This window comes from Rhagoletis pomonella, unplaced genomic scaffold (genome assembly GCF_013731165.1).
Source record: "Rhagoletis pomonella isolate Grant_MI unplaced genomic scaffold, Rhpom_1.0 Rhpom_scaffold_00001, whole genome shotgun sequence".
Classification (NCBI taxonomy): Eukaryota; Metazoa; Arthropoda; class Insecta; order Diptera; family Tephritidae; genus Rhagoletis; species Rhagoletis pomonella.
The window spans coordinates 76216417-76228811 of NW_023458555.1; the positions used below are offsets into that span (position 1 = coordinate 76216417).

The 12395-nt window shown below is 36.9% G+C and overlaps 1 protein-coding gene across 1 annotated transcript in view; it reads right to left on the reverse strand.

The window, feature by feature from the left end:
- Positions 1-4536: 4536 nt before the first annotated feature.
- Positions 4537-12395, reverse strand: part of LOC118733338 (nuclear pore complex protein Nup205-like) — a gene marked incomplete at its 5' end in the record, with an annotated part of 211718 nt that continues 203859 nt past the window's right edge. Inside the window, 4 exon segments of the mRNA XM_036462696.1 lie at positions 4537-5644; positions 9236-9447; positions 9507-10250; positions 10326-11181. Coding sequence (XP_036318589.1) covers positions 4537-5644; positions 9236-9447; positions 9507-10250; positions 10326-11181 — 2920 coding nt within the window.

Genomic DNA, 12395 nt, shown 5'->3' on the forward strand with positions numbered 1-12395 from the left:
AAAAAATTGTTTATTATAACTTAAAATTATTGTATTCAATATTTGTACAAAAACACATAATCAGAAATTCACAACAGTTGACATAAAACTATTCGTCGATTTAAATAGTTAGGGATTTCGTCGGGACTATAGCACGGTGTGACTGATAAGGTTATAGATCTATTCTCTTCTTCTTCTTCTTCTTCATATTTGGCGCTGCAACCGCCAAAGCGATTTTGGCCGTGCTCAACAAAGCGCGCCAGTCGTTTCTCTTTTGTGCCAACTAACGCCAATTGGAAATGCCAAGTAAATCCAGATTACTTCCAGAGCAGGAGCGTCGGTGTCCATTCGAACGACATAGTCAAGCCAGTGAAGCCGCTGTATTTTAATTCGCTGCACTATGTCCATGTCGTTTTGAAGCTCATACAGCTCTTCGTTCCATAGTCTGCGCCATATACCAGCACGGGCATGATTAGTGACTTATAGACTGTGGTTTTCTTACGCCGAGAACTGCCGAGAACTGCCTATTCAGTCCAAGCTAGTACTTGTTGGCAAGAGTGATTCTGCGTTGGGTTTCCATGCTGACGTTATTATTATTATTTATTAGAGTAATATAAAATATTAAACTAACTTAAAAAAACACACTAGCTACCAGGGCCTACGGTGCGATGTTACTGTTTACAACTCTTTCTTTTGTACGTATCTTTGTCTAAATTTTACATATGTTTTTTTCTTTGCAAGTGCATTTCCATATACAAATTCTGTTCTGATAATTCCGAACTTGTCATATACATCTTATAATATATATTTTATTTGATTAATGTTGGTTAAATTTTGCTGCTTAAATTAATGTCATTGATGTATTTAGCTACTTTTTTAACGTTTCTGAGTGTAATTACATTTAGTAAGGTTGACGGTACAGTGGTACTGAAATTCATTGCTCGCAGTGTCGATAGGTTTGGGCAATCGTCGAGGATGTGTTGGACAGATAGGCGATTTGAACAATACGGGCAGGCAGGTGGAGTTTCACCTTGTAGAAGGTGGCTATGTGTAATCACTGTGTGGCCCAGCCTCAGTCGTGTAAAGTAGGTAATTTCTTTCCTTGATAATTCCGCTGGGTAAAGAGCTTTCGTACAATCAGGATTATTGGTGTAGTAAAAATGCTGATAATGGGACCAGTCTGAAGTTTTTATGTTTCGAAGGTGTATATTTATTAGTTTCTGCAAATCCTTGCTCGGCGATGCATTAAACGTTAGACAGGGAGATAAGTATGCGTTCTTGGCCGCTTCGTCGGCAAATTCGTTGCCTGGAATCCCCTTATGCCCAGGAACCCAAAGGATTTGGAGTTTCTTTTGGTGTTTTATAAGCCTGTCCCTAATTTGGTTGACAATGGGATTATCGTGGTAGATATTTTTAATTGCTGAGACTACCGACATACTATCTGTACAAATAACGAAATGCCCTTTATTTTTCGATGCAAATTCTGCGGCTTGTAGTATCGCGACTGCTTCTGCTGTATAAATAGAACAGTGCAATGGGAGCCAACCGGCTGTTATGAGTGTTCCATTTTGGTGCACTACACCGAACGTTGTACTGTGGTCAGTTTTTGATCCATCTGTAAATATGGGGATCCAGTTGGACATCTGGCTACTGTTAAAGTGTTCAAAGAATAATTGTTTAAAGCATTCCTTACTGGTGTGTGCTTTGGGGTAGGAGTGTAAACACTCGGTTAAAGAAGATTGTGGCAGCGACCAAGGCGCTTGCCTACAAATTTGATTGCACATTGGAGGTATTTGAAGCTCTAGTTCTTTGCAATAGGATACGCACCGACGAATAGTAGATTTGGTGTGGTATTTACGTTTGTGACATGCAGCGAGGCGGAATAAGTTGAATAGCGTTTTATTTGTAGTATTAAAAAACTTGGGGATCAGTCTCCAAGTAGCGAGTTCACGCCGTTCACAAATGGAGGGGAGGCCTGATTCAGCTAACATAGATTTGACTGGTGAAGTGGGGAAGGCGTTTAAGCTGCGTCGAACCGCTGTATGGTATGGCGCTTGCAGAAGTTTTATATGTGTGTCAGCGCACCACCCGTAAATTGGGAGTCCATAATCTATTTTAGATAACATTAGTGATCTCGTTATGTTTATCAATGTGTTAGTATGTATACAAAGGTTTTTTGAAGATAAATATTTTATAATATTGAGCCTGGTAGATAGATTTTTTCTTAACTGCTGGCAGTGGTCCTTGAAAGAATATTTAGAATCAAATATAACGCCCAAAATTTTTAAATTTTTTACATTTTCTATGTTAGAAAGCTCAGCTTTGATATCAATTGGGGGGGCAGCCCCGTTTTCGATAGATGTGCAAAATTTTGCACTTCTCATAAGCAAGGTTGGCTCCAGATCTTAATCCCCATTGTTTGAGTTCGAGTAGTAGCTTTAAAAATTAATTTTTTGTGCATGTTGTCTTTATTTTTTGTATAAAAAATGGCGTCGTCTGCATAAATATTTAATTTATTAGTTTTGTAGTTTAATGTTATTCTGTTAATTTGCTCAAAGGCTATTATAAATAGGACAACCGATAAAGGGGAGCCTTGAGGGATCCCGTTATTGAGTGGGAAGGGTTTTGAGAGCTGACCGTTGATATTCACATGGAATGTCCGTCCAGTTATAAACGATTTTATGACTTCAAATATCTTTTTAACAATTTTTCACGCTTTGAGTTGCTCTAAAACGACATGAATGCCAATGCGATCATACGCTTTTTCGAAGTCGGCGGCTAACACCGTAATGTGGTTTTTAGTTGAGAGGGCATCGGCAATAAAGTGTTGTAGGTCGAGGAGTGCGTCGATGGTTCCATGTTTCTTTTTAAATGCTGACTGGTTGTGACTTATTAAATTATTTTTCGTGACAAACCACATTAGTCTTTTCGTGACCATTTTTTCCAGTATTTTGCTGAGACAGGAGATTAGTGAGATTGGGTGATACCCACTTGTGCTGTCTTGAGGTTTATTTGGTTTAGGAATTGGTAGTATGGTGGCCGATAGCCATGTGTGGGGGTAATGCCCCTCGCTGAGGATTTTGTTATAAAGGAATAAAAGGATACGTTTTGCAGGAAGAGGTAGATTGTGGAGCATGGCGTAGGATATACGGTCTTTTCCCGGAGTTTTCCCTTTAGCATGTTGCAGAGCCAAATCTAATTCTATTTGAGAAAATTCTGTTTCTAGGAAAAGAGCGTCTTTTGTGACTGTGGTGGGGTTATAAACTTCGGTCAAGATTGTCTGCTTTAGTGTATTATATTCTTCGGAAAAGTTAGTGTCTCCGGCGTAAGTACACCAGGTAGAAGCAAAGGCATCTGCAATTTCTATGGAGGAAGTGAGAAGGGAGTTATTATGGCGTATAGCAATAATAGGTGGGGTTGGAATGCCAGTAAGCGTCTTGATTCTTGCCCAAATTTTTTTGGCGATGAGTTGGGGTTAATAGTTTCGGTAAATTCAGATATGGATTTCCGTTTTGCCTCTTTAACGCGTTTTTTAAACAGGGCGTTTGCCTTTTTATAAGCGATGAGGTTGCCAATGTAACAAGAGTTTTTATAAACCTGCCAAAGTTTTTGTTTGTTTGTACGTAATAGACTAAGACTAAGCTCGTTGCTCCACCTTGGTGAGCGTGATTTGTGTCCCTTTGGGTTGCTTTGAGGAATCGTTTTGTTAGCTGCTTTTATAATTATCTTGGTAATTTTGGCTGCTTGTTGGTGAATATTTACATAGTGCCAATCTTGTATTGCCTCTAAACAGTGTGTTTGGAATTGATCCCATTTTGCAAAGTCTGTCAAGAATTTTGGAGAGCTCTTCGGATTATGTACGTTAAAATTATTTTGGATTTCTGTCAGGATTGTGTAGTGGTCGCTTCCGAACATTTCGGACTTAGTTGAGCTGTAGCCATTGTAATATCGACATGGGTGAAAGTTCTGTGTGTTGAAAAGTGCGTGGCGGAGACGTTGTTTAGCACAATCAGATTTTCCGCGAATATGGCATTTTCTAGTTGTGTACCTCTAGCATTGGAAGAGGCTGAACCCCAAAGGGGCTCCAATCATTTAGTGTAGTGTTTGCAGCTGGGTTTGTAGGAGGAGATTTCTTATGGCTATGTCAGAGAATGATTGACTTGGTGGTATGTATGCATTTATTATTGAAAAGGGTGTAAGAAGATGCAGCTCAATGGCTATTGTTAGGATATTTGTATGTATATCTATGCGTTTGTGCGGAATATTGCGTTTTATAAGTATTGCGACCCCCTGCTTCGCATATCTGTTATTACTGTCATTGTGGATTATCGTGTTAGTTACCTGTAAAGGAATGTGGGTCTCTTGGAGGCAAATAATATGGGGATTCAGATCTTTGATCAATTGCTCTAACTCGTTGTAATTGTTTCTATAACCTTTCAAATTCCACTGTATGCTTTTAAGTGACATTTCAATTGTAAATATAATATTAATAACACATTATAAAGCAGTGATTATATAAATTACAAAATAAATGTTAATTGGGATGTTTAAAGCATGTTAGAAGTTGATGTTGTTTACTTGAAAATGTGTTGTTGGTGTTCGTCTCAGTATGCTGGGGCTCCCTCTGCTTGTTGCTCTATTCGTGGTATTTGTTATATTTGTTGTAGACGTAGACGTGTCGATATACATGTGATGATCGGCTTCTTTTGGCGCAGTTTCTGTTTTCGCTGTTTTCTTGCTATCGTGGTCGTTGTGTTGATCCAATGTAACAAGAGTATGTTGTTTTGTTGTATTAGTAGTTGTTGTCGTCAGATTAGTTTTATTTGTTGGCTGAGTGTTGAGTTCTATTAAAAAATTTCGTATGCTCTCTTTACTAGTTGTTGCTTTTACGGTATCTAGCGTAGTTTTGGGAGTTTCTGCTGTAGAGTTGTTGGAATTTGGAAGTTTTGTGTTACTTTTATTTTCTTGTGCTGTGGTATTGTCTTGTATTTTAGTTTTTTGGGCGAATGAAAAGGAATTAGTGACAGTCGTTGGATTTTGTATTTTGTGTAGTTTTAGGGCATCGCGCATAGAGCATTTCTTTTCAGTTTTTATTTTTAGAATGTCTTTAGCCTGTTGATATTTGGGGCATGAGTTGGACGAGGCTGCATGCTCACCAAAACAGTTTGCACATGACGTTCTGATGCAGTTTTCTGGTTGGTGTGGAGGTAGGTTGCACGTCGCGCAGGCGGGTGCGTTTTTGCATATTTTCATTGTATGGCCAAGCTTCTGACACGATTTGCATCGCATCGGATTTGGGAAATATGGTCGCACAGTGCACATTTCCCAGGCTATGTCAATTTTTTCGGGCAAAAAATAAGTGTCGAATGATAGTAATACAACTCCTGTTGGCTTGACGACTCCTTCAGTTATGCGCGTGAATTTGTGGACGGCAGTGACGTTGTATTGCTTGAGTTCTTCAATAATCTCGTCCTCTAGAACTTGAATTAGGAATGGCGCGTATACCGTTCCTTTAACACAATTTAAATTGGGGTGGAGTTCACATGTAACCTGACATAGGCCGGGAAGAGATTGGGTGCCAATAAACTTTTTTTCCACTTCTTTATTTTTGACCAACAGCAATAAGCCGCCATCTCGTAGAGGAGTAATTTTGTTGATTTCTTTGCTTATAGCGAGAAGTGATTTATGCACCGCAAAAATAGAGTAGTTACTTAGTGGTTTGCTTACATCTTTAGATTTTATCACAAGAAACTTGGGGCAATCTTTTTTTGTTACGGGCAATTCTGGGAATTCTTCCGTAATGTTTGATGGTTTTTTGGTTTTGGTTTTGGGGCCCGGGGGCCATCTCACATGAATGGTTTAGTCAAGCACGTGTGTTTGCGACGCACTAGGTGTATAGAAGTAGCAGAAAAAAAAAAACAAAAACACAATGCACTGGTGCGCGATGAGTGTGAGAAAGTGAATAGATGATAGAAAAATTGATAAGCTGTTAAACAAGCGTGACCGATCGCATTGACTGCTAGTCGGTGACTGATGCTGACGTTATTATCGGTTCAGAAGTAAACGAAATTCTCTACTTTCTCGAAATTATAACTGTCAACAGTGACGTGGGTGCCAAGGCGCGAATGTGCTGATTGTTTGTATGAGACAGGAGATACTTCGTCTTGTCCTCGTTTACCACCAGACCCATTCGCTTTGCTTCCTTGTCCAACTTGGAAAAAAAAAATTGTCGATTTAACCGGCATAAGCCAGCGATTGTTCAGTTCTGCAGCTCTCACAATCTTCAGATTAAAGAACTCAATTGAAAGGGAGTCGACCTGTGTGAAACCCTGTTTGAAGGCGAACGACTCGGAGAGGTCTTTCCCAATTCTGATGGAGGGTGGTATTGCTCAACGTCATTTTACACAGCCGTAGGAGTTTTGAGGGGATGCCAAATTCAGACATAGCGGCGTATAGGCAACTCCTTTTATTGCGGTCGAAAGCGGTGTGGTGAGTGTCAATCCTTTTCTCGCGGGTCTTTACCAAGATTTGGTGTATTGTGGATACCTGGTCTATGGTGGATTTTCCAGGTCTAAAGTCACACTGATAAGGCTCAATCAGTTCGTTGAAGGTAGGATTCAGTGTTCCTGTCGAAAGAGGTGTGGTGAGTGTCAATCCAAGATTTGGCGTATTGTGGATACCTGGTCTATGGTGGATTCGCCAGGCCTAAAGTGATACTGATAAGGCTCAATCAGTTCATTGAGGGTAGGACTCAGTCTTTCACACAATACACTCGATAAGACCTTGTAACCTATGCCTAGAAGGCTGATCCCGAGGTAGTTAGTACACATGGCGGGGTCGCCTTTCTTGTGGATTGGGCAGAGCGCAATTCCAGTCGTCGGGCATGCACCTTATTAGCTCCTTGCCATCGTAATTGAATAGCTCGGCTGACAGGTCGTCAGCTCCAGCAGCTTTGTTACTTTTCATCAGCATAATCGCTATTCGTACCTCTTCATAGTCAGGCGCTGGGATATCGACCTCGTCATCGACTGGGGACTCAGCTTCGTCTAGGCGGCACGTTTTTACAACGGTTTATCAACTTCCAATGTTGTTTGTCCAGACCACCATTTATACTATAAATATAGCAAAGTCTAGATATCAACCTAGTCTCGATATCAACCTCGTATCGTATCAAAGACATACAACTAGAAGACCCTAGATGTCGCCCCGCCAGAAGAAGTTAAATATTGCGCCTAAAAATATGCACTACATACGCTAGAGCGGAAATGGACGACACTCCATTTCTTTAAATGAAATTAATTCCTGCTATATGCATATGTTACATATGTATGTATGTATACATTCAACGTGAGCACAAAACATTTTGCTTGCATAGTCTTCTGTTCTCTTTTGACTGCAAGCTGAATTATTTTAATATCTATTGCAAAATTTTATACAGAAAAGACTAATCTAATATTAAATCTAATATATATATAAATATCTGAATATCGATCTCAAATTTGTACTTTCTCTGTAGAAATTTTAGGTCTATGTTATGTAGTTTGACTATTGTCACTTAAATCTAATGCTTTGTATTGCATGCGCTCCACGTTTTTCGTTTTCAATCTCATAAATGGTTTACAATGATTTTTGCTAAAATTTCAAAAGCAAGTTATCAAACCAAATGCTATGGGAATGAGAAAAATTATTTTTTAATTTTTGTCCATTTTTAAAAGCGAGGTATATTAAACTTATTTTTATTTTTTTTTATTTTTCTGCAGCTTCTTGACACTCCTCATCGTACTAGTAATGAGCGGGAAATGTGGTTGCACTGCTCGCGTATGTCGGTTTGTTGAAGGGTGCTCTCTCACAGGAGGTGTGAGAGTCGAGTGGCGAATCCATTGGCCGTCTGTTTTGATTGCAGCTTTTCGTCGTTGAGCTCGCCTTACATTGTTGGGCGCACATTTTTTGCTGCACCGAGGTGGGGTTGTATATTGGCTGCATCAATATAGTGGTGCGAGTCGAGGATTCATGGATATAAATATCCGGACGTTGCGCTTTGAAGCACACGAATCACTTCTGGCCACTCCCAGGTGAATGGCAGTCTAAAGCTTTGCAGTACTGGGAAATGTGCAAAACAGATTGGTCAAAGGCGAATCTTTCAACTAAACCCTGATGTATTGGTTAAATTCATAACTCTACATACCTGTATAGTAAACCAAATAGCCGGACCAGACGTTATTCAAAATAAAAAATAAATAAACTTTTCCACATACTCTGTAATATTGCTCCGTAATTTTGTAAATATATGTAATCTGCGGCCACAGGGCCACCTATCGTGTAAGTTTTTAGTCCAAATATCTCTTTTCAATTGGCTAAATTGTGTTCTAAATATGAGCCAAATCGGAAAGTAAATGAAATTTTTAGGAATATCCTGACCCCAGCGCCACCTAGCGAGCAAATATTTGGTAGAAATATTTATTTATTTTTATTATTATACTGATATATCGCACACCGTCTTCAAAAGAGTCACAACTCAAAATAATACGTTTGTAAGAAAATGCGAAAAACTATTTCTTAGCACATGATAATCATATGAGCAAGGGCGACTTTACTTTAGTTTTTTTTTATCAAATTATAACAAAAACTTGATCCAGCTTTTGCTGAAAGGTAAATAAAAGCTCAGAGAACATTTTTAGCGCATAATCTCAAAAATTGCAAATTTTGAGTTGTGACTATTTTGAAGACGGTGTGCGATATGTTGCAAATATGAACCAAATCGGTCCAGCCGTTTAGTAGTTTAGTGATATACAGTATACAGAAAACCATGATAAAAACATTACAAGGTAAATTCATTCTCTCAATTCGTCGGCCATGATTTTGTTCTGACGTTTGCCAACATTTTAAAATCATATAAAATTGAAAATAAAAAAATTAAATTGTTCACAATTGTTGTTGTTTGAGATTGAAAATGAGAATGTGTGTGTGAGTTTGAGTTTTGATTTTAAAATTATATTGTTGGCAAACGTCAGACTGCCTCTCAATGGTTTTACCTTGTTATGTTTTTATCATGCAGAAAACTCTATGGAATTGTGAAATTGTGACAACAACAACAAAAAGTTTTGCATTTTTTTTATCGTAAAACCATCCACACAGAAGGTCCAAAACAGTACTTTTTACAAAATTGAAATCGGTTCAGCCGTTTGGTCAGGCATCGTCGTCATACAGAAAACATTTAATTTTTATATATATAGATATTTTAGTAAATCTGTCTAACTTACCTGGATCGTTGGGTTTCTGTGAAAAACATTGCCTCAGGCAGACAATTAGTATGAAAACTGCTTCAGATATTAATATTGTTACCTCTAAAGCTGAGGGAATAGAAACAGCTTTGTTGAGAAGTTTTTGTAATATTTCAAATAGGAGTTCCTGTTTTATAGAATACGGCAAAGTACTTTCGAAAACCTGAATGAACAAAATCTCGGTGACCTATATATGTAACATTTATAATTATCTGTATGTCAAAGAGGATATTTGCATTTAATTACCTGGGCCCAGGCATCCACTAATTTTATTGTTCCTCTGTTTTTATTCCTCATTTCATTTATTTTAAGTGCATACATTAATATGGATTCAATTTCTTGCAATATAAGTTTTCTTTGTCCACTTACTACAGTGCCTTGCACGTTGCATAACTCATCATGCAATATTTTGTGTAGTTTTGGTAAGTTAATTAATAAAAGCCCTTCATCGGTGCTTGATTCACATTCATCGAATATTTGCTTGGATAAAGATATATCGAAAAAATCCCATTTAGGATTATTTACATCACTTGACTCAAACATCAACCAGTCCAAAATGTTACTAAGCAGAAAGTTTGGTATATTTTCCGCTTTTGATTTGATGAAATGCTCCATTAAAAGTGGTGATGAATGGGAAAAAAACAACGTTGAATTAATGGACCTCTGGTCTTCAGTCTTATTAGTAGCAGTTCCCACTAATATTTCGCAGATTTGTTGGACTCTACTTATTTGACAGTAGGAGCTTGCTAGTTTTAACTCAATTGCGGTGCATTCCAATAAGTAACTTGTCTGGTAAAGAATATTTGAATAGTGCATATTTTTAAAGGGAAGTTCTTTTAAGTGTCGACAAACGAAATCATTCGAAGAACGTAAATACCGCAGCATTCCTTCTGACGTACGAGTATTTGAGCACAACAAATATAAAAGAAAATAGGAGCTTTTGATGATTTGCTCAAGATCTGCATCATAAGCGTTAGAAATTTTCATTGTCTATTAAAATAAAACATTAATATATATATTTAACACTTATTTTAATTTATTCATGCAGTAGATAAAATTTCATACCTCTAAATGAAAGTCTAACAAAGCTGTGAGCGCTCGTAGACAGTGATTAGTTGCATCGGTAATATTGAGTTTTTGTTTTTCCCCAGCGTCGTTTGCATATTCAAATCCCAGAAGGTATAGCCCGATATTTGGATATGGTTGTAATATGCAATTTCTGAGCAAATCGATGATTACAGTTTTGATTTTAATGTGAATTTTATAGGAAGAGTGGAAGTTATTTGACGTCCACCGCGTAGTATTTGTTATTGAATTTGTTTCCATATCTAAGCAATCAACAAAACCTTGACGAATTTCATCATATATATGTCCGTTGGAAATAAAAACGTCCAATATTTGGCTTGATATATTCGGCATTCTCGACACCATATTGAGTATATTGACAGCAGCAAGCGAGTGTTTAGGTAGCCAGCTACAGTACATTACAAATTTCGTTATGTTTAAGAGATGATCCGGCCGTTGGCTTCTAGGATTAACATCTAAAAGCATTTTGTTTAGGCCAAAAAGTATACCTGGGCTATTTGCGGTAATATGTAAATTTAAAAATTCCGTCTGTTTGATTAAGCCTTCTTCTATTATTGTAAGACTAAGAAGAGAACATTCTTCAAGCACTTCTCTCTCATTAAAGCGTTCATATTCATCAAGATGCTGACATGCGTCGTCGATTATTAAAAGAATAAGATTCAATAAATGAGACTTCTTTTGCAATTGCAGCATTATATAATATCCCAAAGGCGGACTTTCATCTTCCTGTTCTACAAAATCATTAACTTTTGGCTCATATTTTTGAATTATATAATTTACTATCTTCAAGCATTTCCATCCTATTTCCCATTTTTCTGTAGAATTTTTATATTGTCTGTTTAAAGTAAATTGAGAAAGATATATTTTATATGTTAATCAAAGTATACAAAGTAATAAATGAATTAATAATTAATACATAAATGTTTACTAGGACAATCGACCAGCAATTAGTGATGAGCGATACAAATTTGTACAAAGCTCGAAGCTTCCCACCCGACCAGGAAACGTTAGACTGCATCACTCCCCATACCAAAAAAAATCGGTACTCTTTTTCCGTTGGAATTATAAAATCTATTATATTTTAAGACGCCCACCAAAATATGTTGGAAAAAATTAAAAATTTTAGCCAGCTGGATCGATATGAAAATACCTCCAAAAGTAGAGTTTTTTATGAATAAAAATAGTTTCTTAATGATGTTTTCTGAAAAAAGACCCTCAAATGACACAACGGTTGAAGCTTAAAAAATTTACATAAAAATATTTAAAAAATAATATAAAAAAAAAATTGAACGGAATCGTAATAATGAGATTTTTGATGCTATCTTTTAACTTTTTTCACAGATTGGCTTAAGAAAAACTTGAATAACTGAACCTATCATTGGAAAGGTATTTTCTCACCCTTTTTATTTCTTTGCTAATAAGCTCATTCAAAGGATGAAAGAAAAAGGTCATCATTCAAAGTTGAATTAAGATTTGTTGGTACTTAAAAAAAATGGGACACGAATGACTTTTTTGCACATAAATAAAAATAGTGGGAAAATACCTTTCTACCGAGAGAAAATCATTGAAATAGGTTCACTTTAACATATAGCACTCAAAACACATATCTGAGTAAATTTTATGGGAGCTATATGTTAAGGTGAACCTATTTCGATAATTTTAAGGAATAGTTAAGGTAATATAAAAAACAGTCATGTGCAAAATTTCAGGAAAATGACTTCAAAACTGGGGAAGTTATTTAAAAAATAGTTAAATTTTAATAAAATTTTCAAGCACCGTTGTCTCGAAAACCGGAGGCAATCTGGTAAAACGAGGGATGCCATTGAATTTATAACGACCCAATTAAGTGTGTTCAACATTCTAAATCTTTGCTCAAATTCACAACTTGCACAGCGCTATTTGAACCAAACTTTTTTGTTTTCTATTTCAGCGATCTAAATATTTATTCATCGTCTAACTTTTGAAGCACTTAGTTATTTATAAAATAGTTCAAATTTAAGCAAAGTTTTAAGTGCCGCTATCTCGAAAAGTGGAGCAAATCTGGCAAAA